At 33.0% G+C, this 26,472-nt stretch overlaps 1 protein-coding gene and 2 long non-coding RNA genes across 4 annotated transcripts in view; 2 read left to right on the top strand and 1 right to left on the bottom strand.

Moving 5' to 3' along the window:
* Window positions 1–593: 593 nt before the first annotated feature.
* Window positions 594–7,053, top strand: LOC129218371 (uncharacterized). Its single transcript, XR_008580322.1, has 3 exons — window positions 594–724; window positions 4,244–4,343; window positions 6,926–7,053. It is a non-coding gene; the product is annotated as an uncharacterized LOC129218371 (long non-coding RNA).
* A 1,662-nt stretch (window positions 7,054–8,715) lies between these two features.
* On the bottom strand, window positions 8,716–13,269 carry LOC129218615 (uncharacterized). 2 transcript variants are annotated; one of them, XR_008580349.1, is made up of 4 exons: window positions 13,145–13,223; window positions 12,936–13,038; window positions 10,443–10,600; window positions 8,716–8,919 (listed from the first exon to the last, which is right to left on the bottom strand). It is a non-coding gene; the product is annotated as an uncharacterized LOC129218615 (long non-coding RNA). The 2 variants fall into 2 exon arrangements; XR_008580348.1 differs by lacking the exon at window positions 12,936–13,038 and having other exon boundaries at window positions 13,145–13,269.
* A 662-nt stretch (window positions 13,270–13,931) lies between these two features.
* LOC129218802 (uncharacterized) overlaps window positions 13,932–26,472 on the top strand; it is a 92,788-nt gene continuing 80,247 nt past the window's right edge. The window contains exon 1 of the mRNA XM_054853124.1: window positions 13,932–14,252. Within this exon, the coding sequence (XP_054709099.1) occupies window positions 14,016–14,252 (237 nt within the window). The 5' untranslated portion in view covers window positions 13,932–14,015. The remainder of the gene's footprint in view (window positions 14,253–26,472) is intronic.

The raw sequence follows: 26,472 nt of genomic DNA on the forward strand, positions 1-26,472 counted from the left end.
AAGAACTGTCACAAATATGTTATAATTTAAAGACGAGTAATTAATGTGAGAAATTATACATTTACTAAAACATGAACCGTGTCGAAAATGAAGTATAGAGGTACTTAAGGATTTTTCACATGAAGAGCCAAAAATATTCTGGGATATTACAGTTACGGTAAAACAAAATCGTTTCATAAACGTTATTCAAGAGTAACAAAATAAAATGCACATGAAGTTTCTCCCATAGTTTAAAAACCAAAAGAAACTTCTAACGCTATCGAGACATTAACCGCTAACAGGAAATTATTCAAACACTTGAATCAAAAATGAAAAAAAAAAGCCAGACGGAGAAAGATTTTTTTTTTTTTTTTTTTTTTTGCTGTTTACGTTTTTGCATGCTATTCCTACGAAGCACAAGAATCATTTTTGTTCTGGTCCTCACTTGTTGATTATTGATAACCTTAGCTGGTTATTTTGGTGATTAAAAGCTTCTTATCGAGTACTCAAGAAAAAAAAATGATAGATATTTTTGGTAGCGTTTTGAATGATGGAAATTTCACGACAGTAACAATGGAGTGCATTAGTGTGACGTCACTTCCGAGATGCTGGGTTCACCAGTTTGTGAACCATCATTCCGTTCCTATGTTATCTCTACGAGGAGCTAAGTGAGGTCTAATATATGAGGAATTAGGAAAGGTTTTATCGATTTCTTCGCTTTAAAAAGCACTTATTTCAATACCAGGTAAGTTGAAGTATCAAATGCAATCAGTCTCATGTTCATTTTAGGCACAGATTTTATTTGAGAATTAGATAAAAGTTTTGTTTACGTTCGCGTAGGGAATCGAGCCACCATTCTGCATGTGGTGTTACTATTATTGTCGCAAATTTTCCTTCAATCAAAAACTATTTGAATTGATGAAACTATTCCCATATTAGATGAGTAAAAGTCTCCAAAAAAAATCCGTATTTCACGAAATTTTTTGAATTTTTTTTCCGGTTTTTCAGAATAACATAAATGTTTGTTTACATTCGTAGAAGTGTAGTGTTTGTGGTAATTCTGCCTCTTTTTAAAAAGATTCTGCATATTTCAACTCAGTTATGAAGCTTTTTGTGACATTTCATAGTATGTTAAAGCATCATATGCAATGCATTTATCAAAAGATTTTGTTTATCATCACTGAATGAACCACCTTGCTCCACGTTGTTGTGTTGCTACTATTTTTAACTCTAAACGAATTCGTCACACATTTTCCTCTCATCAAAAGCAAGTTATACTGAGATTAAATAAGTCAAAATCACAAAATAAACGGCATTTCCCTAGCTTTATGGGTTTTTTTTTTTTTCTGTTTTTGAAAATTAAATGAACGTTTGTTTACATTCGTCGAATCGATATCCTACGTTTTATCGTTTAACGGTTCTGTTTATTCTGCAGGTATTAATTTCTTCCTAGAATTTATTAGCCTTAAGTTTTATTATTTTGGTTCAAAGTAAGTTAGAGCAAGAAATGCAATAATTATAAAGTATATTCTATGTTCACTTAACCACCCATGTTCCATGCTGTGATGCTTCAATTTTCACTGTTCACTAATCACTGCAGGTTTTACTTGGATTACAAACCATTTGCCTGGGTAAAAATTTTAAACTAAAGTTACAAAATACATAGACGTATTTCATACATTTCATGTGTACCGCTTTTTGTTCTTGACAGCAAGACATTTGTCCGCATTTGTTGTACCTATATGTCATTTGCTGTGTACTGTTGGTGTTATTTTCTGCTTTTATTAATTTGTTCTTAGTATTTTATTAATAGGTTTACATTTAAAAAAAAATTATGTGATCGTGACAATACCCAAAGGAGGCAACGTGAGGCATTCTTTTTTGCTTCAAAAAAGAATGGGATTCCGGGTTATTCTAGGAAAAGTGTTGGTCTTTAAGCCGTTCTACACTGTGGCTTTAACTATCAAAATTCCAAGCATTTTGTTTAAGTATCTAATACTTTCAGTGCAGTGGCGTAGCTACAGTGTTTGCCGCCCAGGGCAGTTTCTCAATTTGCCACCCTTTCGTTGTGAAATAGCTAATACATTAAATTGTCAAAGATGTTTAAATTAAAATGAAAAAAATAATTGAAGAAAACAAGAAGAAATTAATTTATATATACTTGCAAAAGAAAAAAAGGAGGGGAGAAAAGGGACCACATGGAGAATATTACTAAATTGAATACTGAATTCGAAAATTTTAAGCTCTGAAATATGCAATTTTCGGCTATCTTTGGCGACGCAATTGTATGTGTGTTTTAACTCAGTTGTAAGCGTTAGGGGAGATATTGGCGCTGAGCTTTCTTACTAAAATATTTTTTAAATTGAAATCAATTTTAAAGGTATCTTTGGTGGTTTGGTGGATTGTAGCTGGTGGTTCTTTCTTTGGAAAATTTTGGGCACCAAAGTCTCAAAAACGCAATTCTAGGCTATCTTCGGTGGCGCTTCCAAAGGGGGCACCAAAAATGTTGTGAAGCCAAGCGGCTCTCTCGTGGAAAAGTTTCGTAATTGACGCCAGACTTTAGGCTTTGTTTGATAATGTTAGGAGCAAGAAGAGGCAGAGTTAGGTTTCCCTCTCAAAATCTTTCTTAAAGTTGAAGTTCATTTTAGGCTATCTTTGAAAAGGAAGGGTTAGCGAGCTCTCCCACTCCCGCAAATTTCTAAGAAAGAAAATTTGGGCTATTTTGGTGCCGTTAGGAAAAGGAGTGAGTAGTTCGGCTTTCCTTCCTCGGAAATTTTTCATAATTGAAGTTTTCAAATCGCAGTTTTTCTCTTGGAGACGTTAGGTAAAAGAAGGGGAGGGGGGAGAGTTTAAGAACTCTCTCTCGGAAAAATTCTGAAATTAAAATCCTAAAAACGTATTTTAGGCTATCTTTGATCAGGTTAGGAATTAAGAATATTCAAGGTTCAAATGATGTTTTCACAAATTGGTATTGAAGTATCGAAGTTTCAAAAACGTAATTTTATCCTATATGTTGAGACTTTAGAAGGGAGGGTGGGAACTTTTCTCCATGAAAGTTTTGAGAATTGAAGGTCTAACTATGTACTTTTTGGCTGTGTTTGCCAGGTTAGAGGAAAAGACAGGGTTCAGGGCTCTGCCCAGAAATTTTGCAGCATTGAGGTCTGAAAACCTCATTCTAAGCTATCTTCGGTGATATCAGGAAAAAAGGATGAAACATTCAAGAGCTCTCCCACCTTAAAACATTTTGAAGCTATCTTTTCCGCTGTTAGATTACAAAGTGGAGGTGGGAGAGGTTCCCAACCGGAATTATTGAAACTGAATACGCTAAAACACAATTTTAGACTATGCTTGGCCAAGTTGAGGAACCAAATCAAATGTTAAAAAAATGTAATTCGCTTAACTTCCACAAGGAATAGACTAACATGTGATACAAAGTTGTCGGATAGATTTTCTGCTCTCAAAAGCGAGAGAACAGAAATCTCTTTTACTTCTTTTGAGAGAACTTTTGTAATGAATGAGAAATCAAAGCGAACTTTGAAACATATTAAGCAACCATTGTGATAAGCAATGAATTGTTTCGTGTACCATTTTATCCCTCCCTTCCCCTTCTTACTCCTGTCACCATTTTCCTGAAGTTAAAAAAAAGAGGAAGTTTTTGTTTTACAAAGTGGTTTTTAAGAAACTCTCTTATAATCCAGTGTGAACTTTTTCTTATAACAAAAATTGGAAAACTTCATTGTATTCTCCCTCCTGGAGTTAACTTCTGCAGTTTAAAAAACATTGGTCCCATGATTGTCCGCTGCCGCCCCCTCAGAGAAAAACAAGGATTATAACGATATGCTATCAAGAAAGACTCTTGTTTTGTATCAAAGTAATTTTAATCCGGTAGTGATACAAAAGTCTTACATTTCGATGATTTTCTTTTTGCCTGCAGTAGCAGATTAAAACCATAATGGAATATACGTTTTTTTTTCCACATCAAAAGGGTTGATTTTCCGCCCATAGAAAAGTGCCGCCCAGGGCGGACCGCCCCCTCCACCCCTCCCTAGCTACGCCACTGCTTCAGTGTAAGACTTGCTTTTAGCCGACACTTATTTTTCAATGTCATTCAAACATGATTTCCAAGAATATGTGCTGAAAATAGCTTAATTGAAATGTGTTGTTTACTTATAAATCTGATAATTTTTGAATATTTTGATTGGAACATTTTATCTGCTTAGTTGAATTTATGTACATCTTTTGATATATTCCTTTTTTCTTTTAGAACTGAATTTTTTATACCCGTTTGCAATCACATCAATGAGCGTGATGGCTTAGATTCCCAAAGGATGAGAAGCAGAAAAAAATTGGACCAGAAATAAAAGGTATAATTTAGTTTTATTATGTTAATATCTATGCATAATCATTTAAATTATTTTATACAATAAACATTAAAAGTATATTTAGTTAAAATTTGTTGGGTCATTCAAGAACTTGACATATTTATTACTTTTTACTTACATTACTGCTAAATAATTATATAAGTATGCACCCTGCAAGAGAACTGTCACTTGAAGAAATTAAAGAAATAACTTCATTTGAAAAAGTATGTACCCCGCAAGAGAACTGTCACCTGAGGAAATCAAAGAAATAACTTCATTTGAAAAATTTAAATACTGTCAGCCCCGTTTAATCGGGATGACCTCCCGGAATCGAATATTTTCCTTTAAACACAATGTTAACAATTCCCAATTAGTCGAATAATAATTTTCTTATACAATCAAATAATATTCATTAGTTTTTGCAAAAATTTTTGCCAATATATTTGAATGAAGGTTACGACCCCCCTCCTCCTCTGAATCCACACTTTGTGTTCGCATTTTCTGTGGTCTTCTTTGAGAGAAAGGTTACCATATTTGGTTATCGATCAAATTCTTTTGATATTTGGTTTTGAGCTTTAAATGTTACCACAATTGTCATTAGTGTGTGTTAAAATATATATTTGATCCTGCAGTTATAATCTTTTCCCTCGCGTTACCTTTACCAGTTCGTGTCACAGACCCATTTTGTATTTGTCAAGAAGTATGCGCGCAAAAATGTTTTAATTACATTTTTCCTCCCAGGCCGTTTCTTAATCTCGGCCTAGTAATATACCCTAGCTCCTATATGGAGGATATAACTAGCTTGATGCATGGTATATGAATTTGGTTAGCAAATAGGGATGTACCAAATATTTGTTGGTATTCGGTTTACTGAACTATTTTTGACTCACAAAACAAACCAAACATTAGGTTCAGCAGGATAACTTAGTAACTGTAAATAATCGGACAATTTTGTTGATAAACCCATATTTATGTATACAATGAATTAATGTTATACTATACAGATTGTCACTTACTGATATTGTCACATTCAAAGTAATTTTATTGTTGACACTTAGATACTACATTTAAATTTCGTTGCTTTTCAGTTTTCTTTCTTCTTCTAAGTTTACGACATTAACATAAATTGAGGCAAAGGATAAAAAGTGCGAATTCAAATAAGTATTCCTCTGAACAAGAGAGTATACTATTTTAGCCATTAGTGTTAATATTTTTTCTGTTTATCACTGTTGGTTTAAAAAAAATACAGTTGACTCCCGCTACAACGCGATCCGACTTACGCGAAATGGCTATAACACAAATTTTTCACGAGTAACGAATTTTAGAGCTAACGAGAATTTTTCGCCTACAACAAGAATTTTTTTATAACAAAATATCAGCTGCGTTATTGGCTACTAAATATTGATTTCGTGAATGTTATTACGTCCCTTTGAGCATCACTGACAGCCAAAGTTCCCACGCCAAACTAGTCTAGTGCATCAAATAACCATAATGGCACCTTAGTGTCACCTTCATCTAAAATTTGAAAATGTGAAGAAAAAGAAAGTTTCTGATAAAAAAATTTAAAAAGGCTAAGATTGATAATAATTTGCTTGAACAATTACAAAACGTCAAAGGTAGCGCGACAATACGTATGAGTGAATCTTCTTTATGTACAATTAAAAGTCAAAACAAAAAGATGTCCGTAAAAGTTGAGAACTTAGTTTCAATATTGAATCTTGCAGAGCAGTCTAGCAAAGTAAAAATTATGAAAATGGGAGCTACGTGCGCTCTTGCATAGTGGATTAATAAAAAGATCAGGTAGAGGAGATGTAGCCACAAATTGAAACGTTTTAAATGAAAGGTGATGCGTATTTAAAAATGTATTAGATAAGAATAATGTTTTGATCTTGGAGCATAAATCATCACTAGTATCCTCATTTTTTAACTCATAAATATTGCTACTGTATCTACTGTACAGTACTATTTTGCACATCATTTTAATTTTACTGCATGCAGTACGAACCGTGTTGTTTTATTTTATATCTTTTATTTCCCTTGGTCATTCATTTTGTGCATCTTAAGTATTTCATGTTGAATAACAGTTTTTTATTTTTTAGATACAGTAAAAGTTCAGTTCTTTATGGAAGAAACTGTAATGGTTAAGTAATGCTTTAGAGCAGTTTGAGAGGTGTTCCTAAAAGTATTTGGTGTGCTTTAAAAAATTTGTATGCATAAATTTTTCCACAACGTGAAATTTCAACTAACGCGAGGAGTCTTGGAACGCATCCCTCGCGTAAGTCGGGACTCGACTGTATTTGAATATTTTTATAGCTCAATTTCCTAACAATTTTATTTTCTTTTAAATTCCTGCTGGATTCTCGGATGGAAGAACATTTCTAAATTGACAAATATCTTTATTTTTACAGTTTTATTGCATGCATATCTAATGTAAAATTTCCTCAAAAGTTAAAAATATCTCTTAAAATTTCTTATTTAATATATTCTTATTTTCAAGACAAAACTCCACAGAATGGAGTAGCAACCCTCTTTTTTAAACCTTTCATACTCAAAAAGGATTTATGTGCAGCATTTTTTCTTTCTAGGTCATCACAAATGGAGTTGGATTCATTGGCCCAGCAATAAGTTTTTCATATGGACTGATATTCATTTACAGCTTAAGGTGTTTGTATTGAAAATGTACATATTATAAATGTATGTAAAAAAAATAAAAAGTTTTATGTTAAAAAAAATGAATATTTTTTTATTCAAAATGTCTAACATTCAAAAGAATAATTCTTATTTAAAATATATAAGTATAGTACAGTCGAACCTCCATATATTGAACTTTCACATATCGAAATTTTCTATATATCGAAATCCTAGCAAATTTCTATGTTCATTCCATAGAAAAATTGTTGCTATATATTGAAAAAATCTCTATATATCGAAAAAAAAATTTGGGACATTCGTAGATTTTGATTCTACTTCAGGCTGTTTGTCTCATAAAAAATGAAAATTAGGGGAGAAAATTATGCTTACTAAAGGTTGCTATGAAACTCAAAGAATCTGGGGTTGAGGGCTGTGTAAATAGGTCGTTCTGTTCTGGAGTTCTTAAATTCCCTCAAGTTTATTTCAAATCTAAGTTGTAACCAGTAACACTGTAAAATCATTTTCAAGTTATTCCTTTTGTTGATTACTCTTTAGCTTCAGTAAAAATCATTCAAGTTAAGTAGATTGATTTTTTACTTTTCTCTCGATTACACTGTCAAAACGAAACAACCCTAATGTTGCGAATCAAGATATCAATCAGAAGAATGAAGATGTATGACGGCAAAAAATGTAATTTTTTAATTATCAACTTTCATTTAATCCGATGCTTGTATAAATTAGAAAATTGGGTTTCATAACACGAAAATTAGCTTTAATTTTAGTGTTTTAGAAGATTTGTACGATAAAATAAGATCATTTCTATATATCGATTTTTTTCCGGCAATTTGCCAGTTCGATATATGGAGGTCCAACTGTATATATTTGTCTTACTTTTTATGCCTTTCTTTCTCAACGGGTATTTAATTAAGAAATGTCAGAGAAATAACAGATATTCATTTCCTGGAAATGCATTTATCATCTAAGTGAATTATTTAAGCATAAATTTTTCGGAAACTCTCTTTTGAAGAACAAAAGTAAATGGGATGGGCTTTAAATAAAAAACTTCTGTTTTTTAATTAATTTTTATTGTGTTGATTTAATAATTTTTTCCCTTCATGAATGTTTACACAATCATGAGTAATCTAATGATGCAAAGTTGTTTTGGTTTATGCTGTCCCTGCAATGTAGCAGATGTAGATACATTGTTTATCCAATGTTGTTTTGGTTGGAAGATTAAAGAGAATATTTTCCTGACTAGTTTTCACTAGCTTCCAATATTGTTAAGTTTTTAATATAAGCTTCTCGTACAGGAGGGAAAACTGCTCCCTCGTTTCAAAATGTAAAGATGCCTTGCACACTCGCTTCTAAGAGCTAAATATTATTGGTGGACTGAAAAGTGATTTTTACAGGGTGGATTAATATATATTTCATAAAAACAGAATTGACAAATAAATCTACTTTTCTCATATTTCATGAGAATAGAACCGTTAATTGGAAATGGGTAGTTTACAATGGTCATCTAATGAAATTTTTCATGTTATATTTCATATTTATAGAGGCTCTTTTAACCAGTAATTTTAAAAACTAATAATATAGCCCAATTTTACAGTACAAGTTCAGCTTTGGAGACACTGAAGCCTCCTCACTTATTTTAACCCCCACTTTTGTGGTGTACCAGCTGCCCATGATTTTCAGGAATCCTTTAAAAAATATCAAAGGTTCATATAAATTTGCATTGCGGTAAGCCGCTGCATTTATTCACATTTATTAGTTTTTTTTTTGTTTACATTCTGTATTCTGCCAGATGTCACCAATAAGCTCACTTCTTTTGCTTTGAAGAAAAGGGCTCCCTATAACCACGAAATGCATGTATCTGTGATGTATCAAATGTAGCTGAGCCTTGTTTCTGTAGTCAGGTGTGACAAATCAAACCATTTAACAATGCCATCTGAAAAAGGAACTAATATATATTCACATTTTATACTAACTACCAAAACCTTATACACAAAAGACATTATGATAATAAGAATTGTAGAAATATGGGAAACAAAGAAAACATAGGGATTCATTTTCAGTTAATAAATCTACTACAACCATATCAAGTAATTTAAAGAAAAAGTCATGGTATGGAACTGAGATTTTGGAAATTTAAACCATGGTGATGCAGTTGTTGTTAATGATACAGATAAAAATCGGCTGTTTTTCTAAATGTAACAGATAATGAATACTACTGATTCCAATGATCACTCATTCCAAGGATACTTTGAGAATTTGGAAACTGCACCAAAATTTTTTTTCTTAATTTGAAAAGTTGTACCAATCTTCCAAAAAAGAGAAAAAGGTAACAGTAGGGGTTTTTAAACTATTTCGCTATTTTCATTCAAGAAAATCTACAAAAAAAAACTATCTAATGTATAAATATATCATACAGTGGATTTTAAAATGTAAATAAAAAACATGTCTTGTAAAGTACATACAGACGACTCTCAAACCCACTGACCTGAAATCCGCAATTGAAGCAGTGAGAAGCAAAGGGATGTAAGTGCCAAAATTAAAAATTTGGAGCCAAGTAGAGGACAAAAGGTAGGTAAACCTCTCCTGTGTTTTGGGGCAAGAGATATTACTAGTAGCAGGGGGTGGAGAAAGGACACCTGTTGGCTCAAGCCTGAAGGGGGGCCTAAGATTTTTAAAAGAAGGGGTAAAATATGTAAAGAGACATAGTTATAAACAATTTGGAAGGAGCTTGTAAAAGTCATTTGTGATGGGCCCCAAACCGGTTAATAAAGGCCTACCTAAGACTGCAACTTCTAACATTTTTTACTCAAAACTTGAAAATGTCCATTTACATCCCTTTGCTTCTCACTGTTTTAATTGTCTAAAATTTGCACAATATTTCAGATCAAAACAATGAAATTTACACAATAAAATATAGAATTGGAATCTGAAATATAAATAATATTTAAAATTAATGATAAAAAAAGTTAAATGTTTAAAAAGTTGAATAAATTTGTGTTTTAAGATTAAATTCCAACATATTGTTTGAATAATAAGTCTATCATAAATATTTTATGCTAGGATTTGTACTGACTGATAGACTTCACTACTTCAAGTTTTCTTTCTGGTGGTTTTTAAAATGTAAAGTATTAAAATCTTACAATTTCATTTAATACATAAAGCAGTTACTTTCAATTAAGTGTCATTGATTGAAAAGGGAAAAAATCAATATGTGAGGAAATAAAATAAGTATACAAGTTCTAGAGCACTGAATAATAAAAAATAAATACACATAGCATTATAGGTTTAATTTTGTTTGACCTAGGCTAACTTTTTTCCTTAAAAATAGCTCAGAAAATGACAGAAGTAAAATTAATGATCAGTATGAGCTGTAAATAATCGAAAATAAATTAAGAATGCTGCAAGAGAGAAAAATTTAAAATTATTGTTCCAAAAGCTTTTCTAAAGTTTCATTACCTATACACTGTACAACTTTTCTTTCATGCTTGCATGAACATTCCCATAATATCTAAACCATCAGCATCATAAAGGAAGGACATATGATTTCGAAATTCTGGAGAGTTTACTTCTTTCTCTCACCAGCACTTTTCTCGAGATTTGAAAAAAGCCAAGTCCTAAAATAAAAATTGAAAAAAAATTCATAACTTTTCCACAAATTTAACATTACAACACAACATTTAACAAACATTTAATAACAATTTGTAAATCTGTATTATAATATTTTGTGACATATTAATAACTTGTAAATGGTACGAAAACAAGGTACATTTTGAAATGTCTGGCTAGTGCCACCACTCACAAAATTAATTGCACACAATTTTTTAAGTTTTAATAACTCTAATTTTTGACAGTTGCTTTGTTAAATGTTGAATACAGAATACAAAATCATAACTATTTTACATATAATCAGATATGAAATAAAAATCCAAAAGTATTCAATATATGCTAATGGCAGTGTTAGAAATCCTTAGAAAAAGTAACTAGTCCGTTAACAGAATGACTGGTCGACTAAACACCAAATGTAGTTCAACTAGAAATGTGTTCCTACATCGCATTGTAACTTTTACTTAAATTTTAATTTTTTGTAAAATCTTCAAAATTTAGTTATAATTGGCTTTAATTAAAAATTCATCTGAGAAAAATTTACCTCAATTTAATCAAACAAAATTACTACAAATTTAAAAATAAAATTTTAAAGCTGTAAATAATATGATATTTTTGAATTAGGGATGATCATCAACTACTTTTGTTAGAGCAAGCCTAACCCGACAGCATCACAATGCTGTGGTTAGGATCTGCGTTGATTTCACAATGCTGCCTTGTTAGTTTTGCTCCGAAGTTAGTCTCAGGGACTTGAACTGTATTTCATGGTGGTCCGACCAGGGACCAGAACCCCGGATTAAGACATCAGCGGGCCCTAGGCTGTCGGGGCTTCTCTGTAGTCGATCCTTACAATTTTAACCATTAGCCAAAATAGTTACGGGCGTTTTGGGATCCTAGGCCACAGTCTAGTTTGCCAATTCGGCAATCAGGGCTTGGGTTCACAGTTTTCACTGGTCTTGGACTAGCGGACTTCCAGTGATTTCTATCACTGCTCATGGGGGAAAAAAATTATTAGCATACTTGCCAACTTTTGGAAACTGGTATCAGTAAAACTTTTATGTGAACATCTTCCATCCAATTTAAAGTTTTCTTAAATCAAATTAAGAGGAGTTAATCTAGAACATTGGTTTTCAACCCCTCTGAATCCATGTACTGATCTTGCGTATCATTAACTATGCATAGTTCCAACAACAACTTTTTCTTCATCGAAATTTATTAAACATCTCAATTTAAAATTTTACATGCTATGAGCTTGAACAAGTCACACATATGATTTTTGAGGCCTGGCTTTAACTTTTTTCGAGATTAGAATTAATATCTAAAAATACTATAAATCACAGCAGAAAATTAGATGGTGAATGAAATAACACAGGGCAGGCAGATATCGGCTGTACAAATGCAAACACTTGTCTTCCTCTCAAAAACAAAAGCAGTACATAAAATGAATGAAATGCAGTTCATTTTGTTGACTCTGACTGATGTATTACCAATGCAAATGGTTTTTAATGTAAGGAAAATCTGAAGTGGTTAGTGAACAGTGAAAATTGATGCGTAACAACACGGATCATAGGTGTTTCAGTGAACATAGACAATAGCTTGCATTTGTTTTTTCAACTTATTGTGAACTATAAGAATAAAATTAAAGAATAATAAATTCTAGGAAGAATTTAATATCAGTAGAATAAATGGTACCAACATAGAATATAACGTAGAAGAATTTAGGTACCATGAATGTAAACAAACATTTATCTTATTAAATAAAAAAAACAAACATAAAATTAGGGAAACATGGTTTACTTAATCTCATGTGAATAGCTTTTAATTCATGAAAAATGTGTAATGAATGTGTTTAGCGAGAAAAATAATAGTAGCAACAGAACGTGAAACATGGTGGTTCATTCAGGGATTATAAACAAAATTTTATGATATACGCATTGCATATGATGCTTCAACACAATGAAATGCCATAAAAAGCTTCATAACTGAGTTGAAATATGCAGAATTTTTAAAAAACGAGGCAGAATTAACATCAACATTACACCTCAACGAATGTAAACAAACATTTATGTCATTTTAAAAAAACCGAAAAAAAAAAAGAAAGGAAACCCATAAATTTCGTGATATACGGATTTTTTGGTGACTTTTATTCATCTTATATGGAAATAGTTTCATCAATTCAAGTAGTTTTTGATGGAAAGAAAATGTGCGACAATAACAGAACAACACATGCGGAATGGTGGCTCAATGGTTTACTACACGAACGTAAACAAAACTTGATCTAATTCTCAAATAAAATCTGTACCTAAAATGAACGTAAGATTGATTGCATTTGATACTTCAACTTACCTGGTATTGAAATAAGTGCTTTTTGAACCGAAGAAATCGATAAAACCTTTCCTAATCCACATATATTAGACCTCACTTAGCTCCTCGTAGAATGGTGGTTCAGCTGAGTAGATCAGTCAGCAAACGCAAACAAAACTTTATTTAATTCTCAAAAAAAAACCAGAACCGAAAATGACATAAAACTTGTTGCATTTAATACTTCAACTTACCTGGAATCCAAATAAGTGCTTTTCAATGCCAAGAAATTTGAATGATATATTATAATTTGGCAAAAAATAGACCTCACTCAGCTGCTCCGTAGGAATAACATAGTAATGAAATCAAAGAGGATGACGTCACTGAGCCAGCGCTAGCGGAAGTGACGTTTTTACTAATGCACTCCATTGACGGCGCCCAGTCGACGGTGCCCAATCTTCCTAGACCGCCGTTTTTTGCCCAAGTGAGTATGGCAAAATCCAAAATGATTACTCTTTTCGCGTTTAAACTCGAGTTTTATTCCATAAAGTGTTTTGCGGCATTTTACGAGTCCTCTTGATCTGCTCAGTTAGGGATGTCAAAAGAAGCGGTCTTTCCCCCCTGGACAAGACATTTTACTCTGCGAAACGTTTTGCCATACTTGCTGGAAATTTAGATCGTGGGTTTTAATGCATATAGCTCAATGATTAGAGTAGCGGGGGGACACCCGAACACCTACGGCATTAAAGCAGAGCCGATGAATAAATAGGAAAAAGAACGAATCGTATCATTCATTCCCTTTGAGTATTTGTACTCATGGTTTTTCTTAAAACTTTTTGAGCATCACCATCACCTTTTTTTGCTCATGTTATCCAAAAGATTAAAAACGCACAGTCCCTTTTCAAGGGACTCTACCTTTTCACATGTAACAGTTACATATGTGACATCATACTCTCGAATCCCGGAGTATAGCTTATTAACGTGGTTGTGGTTTTTGACGTTCGCCTACCTCCGTAATGGCGGTGGGTCGAGTGCCGAAGAGTATCATCAGTGCAGTAAAAATATTAGAATAAGGGTGGTTGTCAACATGATACGGACTTTTTGACCAGACTAAAACTGTCAGGGATGTGTGAAAGCATAACTTTGTCCTTACCGAGGACAAGATGCGAAAATGTCCGCGTATTATTTTCACGAATTCGACTTCTCTTCGGAGTTTCTGTGGATCCGTGTCCCGATATAATTTCTCATGAACAGGGTCCAAGTCAAAGAAACGTGATGACAGCAGGCAAAATAACAGCAGAAAGCTCACAATTCACACTCTCTGTAATCGAAGGTGGTCATGACCAGTTAAATAAAGCTAAGGTAAATTCATTTTTCTATGTATGTAGATTTTGAGCAAGAATTTTCTATGGTGGTGACAGGAAAATAGTATTAAAAAGTTATTTTTAAATAATGTATATTATTGTATGTTTTTCGGTGTACCCTGGATCGAAAATATAAACAAGGCGACAATACAGATGTATTTCGTTTAGTGATTCTCGAAATTTTAGCAAATTAAATAAGAAAAATTAAATTTTAAATCTTATTTGGTTATTATAAACATTTTTGTGTTTCTATCTATCTCTTGTCCACCAATGGAAAATTCGTGCTGAGAATTAAGTTTTTCAAATTCTTATGTAATTTTACATGATATTGAAATATACCTATTGCTACCGTATTGAACAGATTTAATAGATCTTATAGCCAATCTTCCATTAGCTTTACTTTATCACATTGAAATTTAATGCGGGATAGTGTTCAAATATAATGTGCTATAAGTTATTATGCATATTAAGTATAATATTTTCTTTTTTTCAAGTTTCCTTCAATATTTTCAAAAAAAAAAAAAAGAAGATTGGGGGAGGGGGGGGGGTTATAAGTGGGTTTCTTGCATACAGGGGTTGAATCCAGTTTCTAGTTTTGGAAAGGATTATAATTATTTAAGCATGAGCACACAAATCAGCAGGGGGAGGGGTGTGTCATAGGTGTACTAATCTGGCTCTAATAGTAGGTCTGAAACTCTCCTGTTAAATGAAAAACCTCCTCTAAAATGTAAAATGTTTTCGATCAGGGCTGACAAGAGACCATGTCAGCCTAGTCTAAAACTAGATTCACGGCACAGAATCTGAGAAGTATAAGTTTTATGTGTTTAATGCGGAAAGGTGCCTGGTGATTTAACTGACAAGGGGCCTTGCCTCTCGGCGGCCCTGTTTTTGATACACAGTATTTTCTAAGTTTGATGATGTTCCTTTATCACTTGGTCAGCAATGCAGTCATTGCAAGTACCTATAATTCATAAAAATCTGGATAGGATCCCTCACTACTTCCTTTTAGGTCTATTAAATAATCGATGTTTTGTAATAACTCAAAAGAATGAGTGCATGTACTAATGTATGAAGGTTAGAAGCAATACTTTTTACATAAAATGCTTTTTAGAGATTTTTTTTATTTGGAGCATTTTACAGTATTTGACTGTTACGGACTACACTTCATAAAGATGTTTTAGCCTCCTACTAATGATTAGTGCAAATAGTTAAGTTAAACTTTTTGTAAGTGATTGATGATCTTATGTGTATTTACGTCTTAACATTGAAAAAATTTTAGATTTGTGTTGAGTTTCTAAAGATATAGGAAGATACATAGAGTATGTTATGGACTCTACACTCAAAAGATATGGAAGTTTTTACTTAAACTATCTTCAAATTTTCTATGAAAGTAATCACTGTTCTTACATAATGAAAGTTTTCTACTATGTCTCAGTTTATCTATAATGAATTTAAGCACCAAAATAATTTTTAAAAAGGTAAAAAATATTTTTTACGGAATTATTTACTATAAAGAATTGCACGTTTGTGAACATGTTATGGACTCTATAAATTTGTCACGTTTGAGTATTCTTTGAATTGTTATTTAATAGAGTCTAAACAACAGCAACCCTACCTCATTGTTCAATAGTTTCAATGATAGAATCAACTCTTATGGCTATTTCTTCATCATATATGTGAGGGGAGCCCACCTGGGGGGGGGGGGGGCATGCCGCAGACTGTGCCATTGAAGTTTTTTAAAGGGGTGTTTTGAGGGGTATTTTTCTCATTTTAAGGGAGAGGTTCTTGGTATGGGGGGGGGGATGGTCTGTGGGATATTTAGGCGTGGTGCACCCAACCTCTTAGGTGGGGGGGGGGGGGTATCAGATTGAAGGTGACCTTCTGTTGCAACAGACCAAGTGATATGTTGATTTCTTCAGTCTTGAATTTTTATTAGAAATAATGGAACTGATGTGATATACCCCACCCTTGGCGACTTTTTCCTGTTGGCGCCAAGAAAGCGTCGCCAAGAAAACGATGTATGACGACATACGTCATACATCGTTCTTAGCGATGCTTTTTTAGCGCCAACAGGAAAAAATCAGATAAAAAAACTTGATCAAAGCACTTCAGAACACAATATATATAAAAACAACATAAAAGCACAACAAAAAATATCACGAATATATGCTTCAAAAATGTACAGGGCCGGGGTTTTTTGTAAACATATTAAAATACAATGAAATAAATTATTGTATTAATTACAAGTCGAAATTAATGCATTAATTTTTTTTCATCATTTCTCCGGGATACGAGCCCTCGGTCTCATAGTACTTTCGTAATGAGACCTCGGCTCGCCGGCCCTGCCTCGGTCTCATTACGAAAGTACTATGAGACCTCGGGCTCGCCAGGACCTCGCTTCGCTCGGTCCGTTATCCCTCCGACTGTTAATATACATTACAGTCGGAGTATGGTCACAATTATGTATATTTATGTATATTATGCATATTCATGTGTATGTACACCCAAGGGTGGCTCCTTCCGTTCAGTGTACAATAATGACAGTTTTAAGTGTGAAATATGCACCATTATTGTGCAGATTTATTAATAAAATTCAGCATTTTTAAGAGTACAACCGAAAGAACTTTCAATTGTTAACTTAAAATTCAGTACCTAAAGGAGGCACGTTAATGTCTAAATAATTCGTGGCATCGATAAGGACTAACTTTTAGAACAAAATAACCAAACTATTTTTGTAAAATTAATTAACATACAGTAAAAATAAAGTTAAAAGCTACAAGAACCCCTCAAGGATTTGTAAAAAACAAAGAATTTCCGAAGTGAGAATTTTTATGTGAATTCTAAAATAAAGAACTTACCTTTTTATGGTATAAATCCTCACACTCAGTCCAAAACAAAACATCATCTGACAATGGCGCGTTATAGATACACACCACGTTGTAGTTAACTTTTAATTAACCTTCAAGTTTGAAGAAACTGGCATTTTCTAATGTTTTTACTTCAAAACACAACTACTGAATCTAAACTAACACAAAATAAGCATTCCTGTAAGGTATATTGCACGAAACAACACGTATCTCTCCTGCGTAAAACCAAGAACCCAAGTAAACAAGTTCGGACAAGTTTGCCTTCGCGTTGCCAACCACAGGTTAGTTTCACCAGGGATGCCATGCTTAAAAATTTATCGCCTCATTGGCGAGGAAAATATTTCAATTTTGTGCAAAAAATCGGATGTCGCCAAATGGGGGGGGGGGGGGGGTATATCACATCTGTACCGAAATAATAGATTTTAATTCAAATTTTACTAGCACTTTAACTTTTAGAACCTTGGGTATCTGAAGTGATCAATATCGAACCATCTTCGGTAAATCGAAATTTCTAGATACATTTTAAGGGGGTGGGACATGTTAGGGAAAAGATGTTTTTAAGGCAAAACTTTTTAAATTGCATTTTTCGAGGTAAGTTAAATTTTCTGTTAATTTAATTAAAAAAGGCTTTTTGCTTCATGAATCACATATATTCTTAAGCAAAAGAATTTTGATCATTTCCTATTTAAATAATTGCGTTTATGTAATTAAATGTATGATTGGTCATTTATGGCACAAAAGATCTGTTTTTTCGTTTAATGACCCTAATATTAATGTACTAAATGACATATGACATGCCTTACTTTGTTCTCTATTCTATCGTGAAAGCAATCTTTTTTTTTTGGTACTATATAACATAAGACAATAGCAGGGTTGGCAAAAACCCGGGTTTTTTAAAAAAAGCCCATGGACCCAGGGTTTTTTTTGGGTTTTTTAAATAAAACCCAAAAAAAACCCAACTAAAGTTGGATTTTTTAAAAGAAATGTGGGTTTTTTGTCTTTTTTTAGGGAAAATGTGGGGTACTTGTAGCATATTGTAGCATAAGTATATGGACAAAGCGCAAAAATTATCTTCGGGTAAAAAGCTGGAAAACTAGTTAAAATTCAGAGTTTTATGGAGAAAAGTATAAAAGACGAAAAAACCCAAGAATGTTTAAGTTTCAGATTTTTTAATTTTCATTATTACCAATAGTTAAGGCTAAGTTACTTCTCGGGTGATAAAATCTATTGTTCGTTTTTAATTACTAAATTTGTTTTTTTTTTTTTTTTGCATTTTACTTTATAGTATTTCATTTTTTTTATGCAAAACTACTGTAGAACCTCAATTAGTTTAAATCCCTTTTTACTGAATTCCAGCTTAATCAAGACATTTCTTTGAATTTTATGTTGCCTGTTTTTCTATTTCTGTGTACAGGGTAAGAAATATTAAACTTTTTTGTAAAATAATGAAAATACTGTACCTGTTCTGTTTTCTGTCGACCGTTTGAAAAATCTGTTTATTTCTAAAAAATTTACCTTGTGTTTATTCAAGATTTGTGACGTGTTGGTTAGCAGAAAATAATTTACATGAAAGCCTTTTAACTAGATTAGTTTCCTCTGTACAATCTACCAATATTGAGAAAATCAGACGTGACAGGACTTGGTCAAGATAATTTGAGTTATTTATTGACCAGAAGAAAAAGTTAAATACATTTATTTAAAATCTTTGAAGTATATTTTTAATGTCGTTAAGAGTTAAGAAATACTTTTAAAGCTCAAAATTCATTTTTTATGTTCATTGTCTGTGGTGAAGAACAAATAAAAAAGAAGTTTAAATTGTAAAAATATTTAAATTAATTAATTTTTTTTTAACTTCTCACAAAATTAAAAAAAACCCAAAAGTGGGCTAAATAATGGGTTTTTTTAAATGGGTTTTTTCAAAAAAAACCATTGGGTCCAACCCAGTTGGGTCCAATTCGGCCAACCCTGGACAATAGGGGAGATTGGGGCTCGTTAGACCGACCTTGATAATTTTAATGCTTTTTTTTATTTTTGTAAAATTTACGACCAACAAAAAGTAGCACCTATAGTGCTACAATTCCTATAATGAAATCATATACAGTTATTTTGAACAAATTTCAGAAACTGTTATTTTGGCAGAGCTATCTTTTATTGATTAACTTTCATAACCAAGCAGCATTTTTTTCTAATGGTTTTCATGAAGAATAAAGCAATAAATTGAATTCCTCTCCTAAAATAAGTTCTTTTAGTTCTTAAGTATTAGCAGCCTATTTTTTGTTGTAAAAAAAAAAATCAGGACAACTTTTTTAGACCAAGAACCTGGGGTATGTTGGTTCACTTTTAGAAAACCCACAAAAACGTATAGAACAATTACAAAAGAAATACTCTAGCATTAGCAATAGTGAAGTTGTTAAAAACATAAATTGTGTTGATTCTTGAAAAAATGTAACAGTAGATGTTGGTCAATTTTAATTATATTGATCTTAAACTTTGATTTTTGATTCTTATCACAAAACAACATTTGTTTGGTACAAATGTTGGATAATATTTATCATTAAAATTGTAACAGAAGTTGTTTTTGTAATGTGGGGACCCCGAGACTGTGGCAGGTTGGTTCACTTCACAAAGTTCTGTTAAAATATTAATGTGAAAAAAGTTAATAAACTGAAAATTGTCTGGAATGATAAGAAATATTTAATGTAACTCATGGTGGAAAATAAAACTACTAATAGAGAAGTTTTCGATTTTTCAATTTTATTTTTATATGATAGAGTAACATGTATGAACATCATAGGTGAAAAAATTTTTGCGATACGATAAGTAGTTTTTTTTAAATTAATTTTTAAAGTTCAAGCTCTTGTGACGTCAAATGGCATAGGGAAGTGACGTCATCCCCTCTTCCGATAGGGGAGAAGCGAAGGTCACGCATTCGACTTCGAAGAAGAAAGGTAAAAGGCTTTCTCCTCGCATTTAACTCCTCGCGTTTCTGGAACATTAAACCTCTCATCCTCTCGAAAATATTCAAATATCTCGTTGGTGTTGCTTGAGGAAGATTATTTAGATTGTGCTTTAACGAATCCGGCCTCCATAGTGTGTTCAAAAGGATTATTGAATTTCTAAAACATAAAAATATCAGCGCGCTCAAAATGTTCCTAGCAAAAACAAGGGATCTTCGGCGGAAGGCTGCCCATTCGCGCCCTGTGACGTAGGCTCGTGACGTTTCAGAAGCGCGCACTTTTGCGCGTGGATTTTTAAAAATTCATTAAAAATCAACCACGGTGTTTTAAAATTCGTCGATGGTGAATTTTTTAGTTTTGAGGATCAATTAACAATATCCAATAGCCAAAATATGAACATTTAATAGGTTGCAACTTCCCTATTGAATTTTATGATGAGATAAAAAAAAAGAAAGAAAAAAAGTAGAGAGCTAGACCAATGTGCCCTGACTCCCCTTATACACTTGTGCAGTCAAAATTCTTCTTAAAGTCGAAGTTTTTTTTGAAGTATAAGTTGTAATTCTCTTTAAAGGGCTACTTTTATTCTTTTTTTTTCTGTGCAGGCTGTTCAAGCATTTTGATAAAGAAAGAGTTATGTTAAAACAGTTGCCGAATGTAGACTCCGTAAACAAATTTAGAAAATTAATAAAAAATACCAAATTTAAATAATCACAAAACTTGTTTTAGAATATCGTAACACCATAGGTGAAATTAGAAAACATTCAATTTAGTGATATAAAATGCATAAATAAAAATTTTACCAAAACTTTTCTTATAATTTTGATTACGGATTCTACAATCACCATTTTCACAACATGTAATTTTTTAACAAATGCACTTTTTGATCAATATTATTATATGTATTTAGAGATAATCCTTTACTTTATTTGTCCCAAGCACCAGTTTTGGCTTGGAATTTAGTTCAAGTCACTATTGAAGAAATATTCAATGCAGAGTCCATAACGATAAAAGTTTTATTTTTGATGTTTTGATTGCGATTACATGGAAAATATGAAGTAAATGAAGAAAAAAATATGACAATCATGTACTTTGGAATCTGCTTTTCAATGTATACAAAAATTTTAACCTTTTAACAAGTTATGTTACGAACATCCCTATGTCACAAATACTGTGAAATGCCTCATTTATAGAGTGTGGTAAACAAAAATAATTGTTCTTTAAAATGAAAAAAAAAAAAAAAAATCAGTGTCTGGGGTCTAAAAAAATTGCAAAAAAAATTAAGACCATGTAATAGGAACAAAAATACAGTATAATTGTGCCTTAGAGTGAACAAGAAAAGATTTTAAATACTCTAATTTATGGCGAACAGAAGCAAAAAAGTGTTTCATCAATATTTGTTTTTCAAATATTGGCAATTTTAAAATGATTAAATTAATGTCTAACTAAATAGCACCAAATTGAAACCATATTCAGAAAGTCTTTATCTCGGCAAATACATCATCAACTTGGGGACAACAGCTTGCCAATGTATCACTCTTGGTTTGCATTGAAATTAACACCACTTTGCTTCAAAAAGGTGCAAAATACCTCTTTTGGAACATCTGAATGCAATCTAAAAAGAAGGTACACAACATGACTCCCCACTCAGAATCTGTATACAGAACTTTAACCTTCTATGTCATGTACTGTTTTTGAGTCATGCGAGATATATACAAACATGTGCATACATACATCTAGGGCCCTATCCAAAGGGAGGGTTTTAGGGATTAACATGCCCCATTGGGGGAAAAATAAGTCAAATGAAGAAATTTTATATTTGTTTTATGTTATCTTTAATATGAAAGTTTGTGTGCTGTGCTTAAAAATGATAATAATAATAAAAAATTGAAATAAAACTTTCTCTCTGTCTTTCTGAAATTTAAGGCATTAGAGCTTTTACCAACTGGAATATATAATATTTTGAAAAACTATGACGGAGCAACCACTGTATGATCGGTCTACAAAGCAGAACCTGCATTAAAATTGTTTATTTTAAGGAGGTATGATGTATTTAGCATATCATTGCCTCAGAGCAATGTTTACTGTTCAGTGAGATATCTTAGTGTTATTTCTGAGACTAGATATCTTACTGTTGCTCTGAGGTGACAATATGTGGCAGCTACGAGATGCATTAATGATTGTGCTTGGTAATGTAATTTGAATCTGCAATAGACCATTTTTTGTTTAGTTAATAAAGACTTACTTCAGAAATAAAATCTGATATAAATGCTGCATTATTAAGGAACTTTGGAATAGTTTTTATCAGTCACTTGCACAGCCAGATTTACCCTTTTGGGTGGGCAAGGTAATATAGCAGTCATCATCTTAGGTGTATGGATACCATACTGGGATCAACAATTTGAAGTAAAACTAAAGATTGTAACAGGTTGCCCCCTGCCCCCACCACACGCACACTCTAATAAGGCTGTAGAAGCATTAAAACCCCTCCCTTTATGAAAATCTGGACACAGGCATGATACATGTACATATACAGATAATGTGACCAGACGTCACGCTTTTGGCGGGACAGTCCTGCTTTTTGTCTTATTGTCCCGCTGCGGGAATGTCCCGCCAAAATGTCCCACTTTGTCGAAAAAGTCCCGCTTTTTTTGTTTAAATTCTGTCACACAAGAAATATAACATACAATCTAGATTTTTTAAACGCTTTTTCGATTTTTTACTGTCAGTAAAACGTAGGAACGCCATGTAAAATGTTATTCTTTAATGTTTAATAAGCTGAACTACCTCCACCATGATTTGGATTGAAGAGAAGGAGCCGTTCCTTATTGGTACATTTGAGTTATTTCTTGGCATTTTTCTGTTACGTAAAATATTAAGCCTGTAGGGCCGTGGTAGCCCGATCGGTAGAGTGTCGGATTCGAGGCCGGAGGGTCCCCGAGTTCAAACCTCGATGGTCGAAGATCCACCGTCGTCATTAAAGAAGACTGGGCGACGTTAAATATGCTCGTGGTCTCAATGTCCTCCAAGTGAAACGATATTTCTGGGGGTGCTAGCACCAGGTAGCTATTAGCTCCTAGTCTAGTTCTAAATTCTCATTAACTGTTCGATCCGGTGATGGTGCTGCCATCTATCTGTATAAAAAAATAATGGAGGCAATGCACTTAGTATGCAGTCCTCGACATAAATACAGTTGTAGTCAGTTGTGACTCGGAATCAAAATTAAGCCTGTAGAAAAAAAACTACTCTACCCCCCCCCTCATGTGTCCTGATTTTTAGCTTGAAAAAACTGGTCACATTATATACAGACGTCATGAGAAAACTGTTTATAATTACCTCGGAAATCGTCAAAATGAATACAGTTGAACTCTCTTAATACAATCACGTTTAATATGAAATCAGGGCTAAAACAAACATTTTGTTTCTTTAAATTTGGTTTGCTGTCTAATTACATTAAGAATTTCATATAATATGTACATTAAATTGAAAGTCTCGGCTAAGACGAATAAAAATTTCTGACCTCTACTCAAACTGTTCGTGGTTGAATACTGTAATTTTCTTTTTTAGCAATTATTCATCATTTTTTAGGTAGTAGAAGTCCTATTGTGTATCGAGATGAAAATATTAAATATTTTGCATAGAAAATTAAGCCCGTACATTTATTTACCTGTGAACCTTTTCATTTACTTGGTGATAAAATTGTTCATCTTCCATTGTGGATTACAATGCAATTGTCTTCTTCCTTTTTCAGTATTTTCCAAAAACACTCATTTATAAGAAAAGTGATTTTTTTTCTTCTGAATGTATTAATAAATTACTATGTGTGTAATGATTTTTTTTTAAGTACAGGTCAGCATTTCTTATTTTTTTCACAATATCATTCATTCGAGGTTGTTAGGAATAACAAGTGAAAGAAAAAAATTTGCAGATTTTTGACAGTGCGTTTTTAGAGTTCAACTGTATCTTTTGTAATATTTCTGGGAGAACTTTGCGCGCCTTTCAATTTTGTATCATATTTGAATAATGTCCCAAAATATTTCTTTTCACATTTAGAGTTAAAACCCCGCAGAGTTACCGCACCCTTTAAAAAAAAAAAGCAATTATCGGGGGCGGAAAGTCGTCCCTCACCATTCCCAATTACATCACTACAGTGTAGAAGTATTAAGCAGACCCAAGAAATATACCATGCATGCTAAATTCTTCTTCGGGGGGGGGGGGGGCATTAGGGAGTGGTCTATTTTTTTTTCTAGCTCTATGTAACCAATGTTCTTCGAAAAAATCATTTTAGTAATCAACTTTAAACTTATAATATTTGTTCAAAATATTCTTGACAAATTACGGCCCCACTTCCTGTTGCACTCTTGGTGAGAGCCACTCCTGTATCACTGAAAGGTATCACGACTATCTAAAATGTTAAAAATATTTTTACTGCCACTGCAAACGCTCGTATTTCAAAAAAATTAAAATATCATACTTGAAATTGAAAATTAATTATTTGTAACCAAAATGCACTCAAATAGTTTTGAAAAAGTAAAAAACTTGGAAAGGGGTTTCCACAATATTTTTATCAGTAATTTAAAACGAAAAAGAAGATAGGGACATAGCAAAGAAAGGGAAGGAAGGGTAGTCCCCGAAACTCATCCCTTCACTTTACGTTACCAAAGGTAGACTAGAAGAGCGTTTTTGAAATATTTCTTTTGAAAGAATTCCAGGTGAGAATTCCGAAGCCCCATTCTTTCCTCTATCAGCGTCAGAAATGAGTTTTACATATTTAAAACATCAATTACAAAAAGCTTCAAGGATAGCGTTCCCTCTCAAATTCCAGAGAAATATCCAACCTAAATCCTTGAGAAACACACACTATTCATCATTAATGATTGTCTGAAATTTCGTTTTTAGGAACTCGATTTGTGAAAATTTCCAGGAATCCCCAAAACACCCAACAAATTTATATCATCAAAGAGCATCTAAAATTTCTGTTTTAGAGCTTCAATTTTTAAAAAAAATTCTGGGAGTGCACCGAACTCCCAGACAATACCATTGAAGATCATCTACAATGGCATTTCTGGAATTTCAATTTCCGAAAATACCGAGGTGGTCCATGAGCTTTTCCGTCCACTTACATTACCAAAGATTCTCTAAAAACTGCATATAAGCTTACTTTGGAAATTTCCGGTAGAGCGTCTCACCAACATCGTTGAAAATCGTCTTAAACTTTAAGTTCTTTGATCAATTTCGAAAACATTCTGAGGGAGAGTTCTTGAATTTGTCCTTCCCACATCAAAGGTCGTCTTTAATTGCAGTGTCTGAGCAACAATTTCAAGCAATTTCTGGGGTGTCTTTGCCTTAACCCCCCACTTCTCAACATAATCGGAGATAGCAACTGCGTTTTTAAAAGTTTCAGTTTCCAAAAATGGACGGAGGAAACGTCTCTGAACCTTTTCCCCTAAAATGCATTTTCAGAGATTAGAATTTCAAAAAATTCTCGGGGAGGAACCCCCCTCCTCCCCCATTTCTGAATGAATACTATGCTTACGATCAGGTTCATATTTCTAATTCTCAGTTTTAGTTTTGACTCACTGACTCCATTTCACAAATCCCCTCCTTATATTTAAGTTGTTTTGAAAAAAATCTCAGGTGCCACCAATTTCCTAAACTCGCCTAATTTTGTTTGCTCGCCACCTTGTTGCACCCCCTTTTCCAATTATCTAAATCCCCAGGCTGGCAGGCTCCCTTGTATAGTGGTACCCCCATTGCTGAAGCTCTGCACATGCCCCTGGCGACATTGTCTTTAGAAGTTGGAAAACTGACTGCACAGAGATTTAAGGGTGTACTATTCTTCATATACTGTTCTATTTTTAAATAGACAGCCAAAAAATTACTGTGAGTGTTTCTTAAAAATCATAGATCTAATTATAACACCATAAAAGCTTGTACTAATGAATATGCAGTAGAGAGGCCAAAATTGAGACCTCCAAGACTATGCGGTAGGATGCTTTGCTTCATATGCTGGAGGTTGTGGGTTTGACCCTGGGTGTTAATTTTTCTCTATAGCCGCATTCACAAGAGACTTTTGTGATTGGCAAATGCCTGCTCCAGCTGTGGGGGAAAAAATGGTTTGAAAATTTACAGTTTACAAGTAAAAAGAGTTTGCATGTTGTACCCGAGAAAACTGTTTTTACCCAGCATCCTTCAGGGTCATTCATTAATTACGTAAGGGACCCGAGGGGGAGGGGGTTGGAAAAATCTCTACGTGTCATTACTTTGAGGGGGAGGGTGGTTAAATCTATTTTTACGTAACATATTCCAAGTTGATAATTTACATTAGAAATCGCTCGGTCAAGTAGTTTGGCAGGGATCATATTTCCTTTGCGTCTGGAAAAAAATGAATTGCGAT

This window comes from Uloborus diversus, chromosome 3, assembly GCF_026930045.1.
Source record: "Uloborus diversus isolate 005 chromosome 3, Udiv.v.3.1, whole genome shotgun sequence".
In the NCBI taxonomy this organism is placed as follows: Eukaryota; Metazoa; Arthropoda; class Arachnida; order Araneae; family Uloboridae; genus Uloborus; species Uloborus diversus.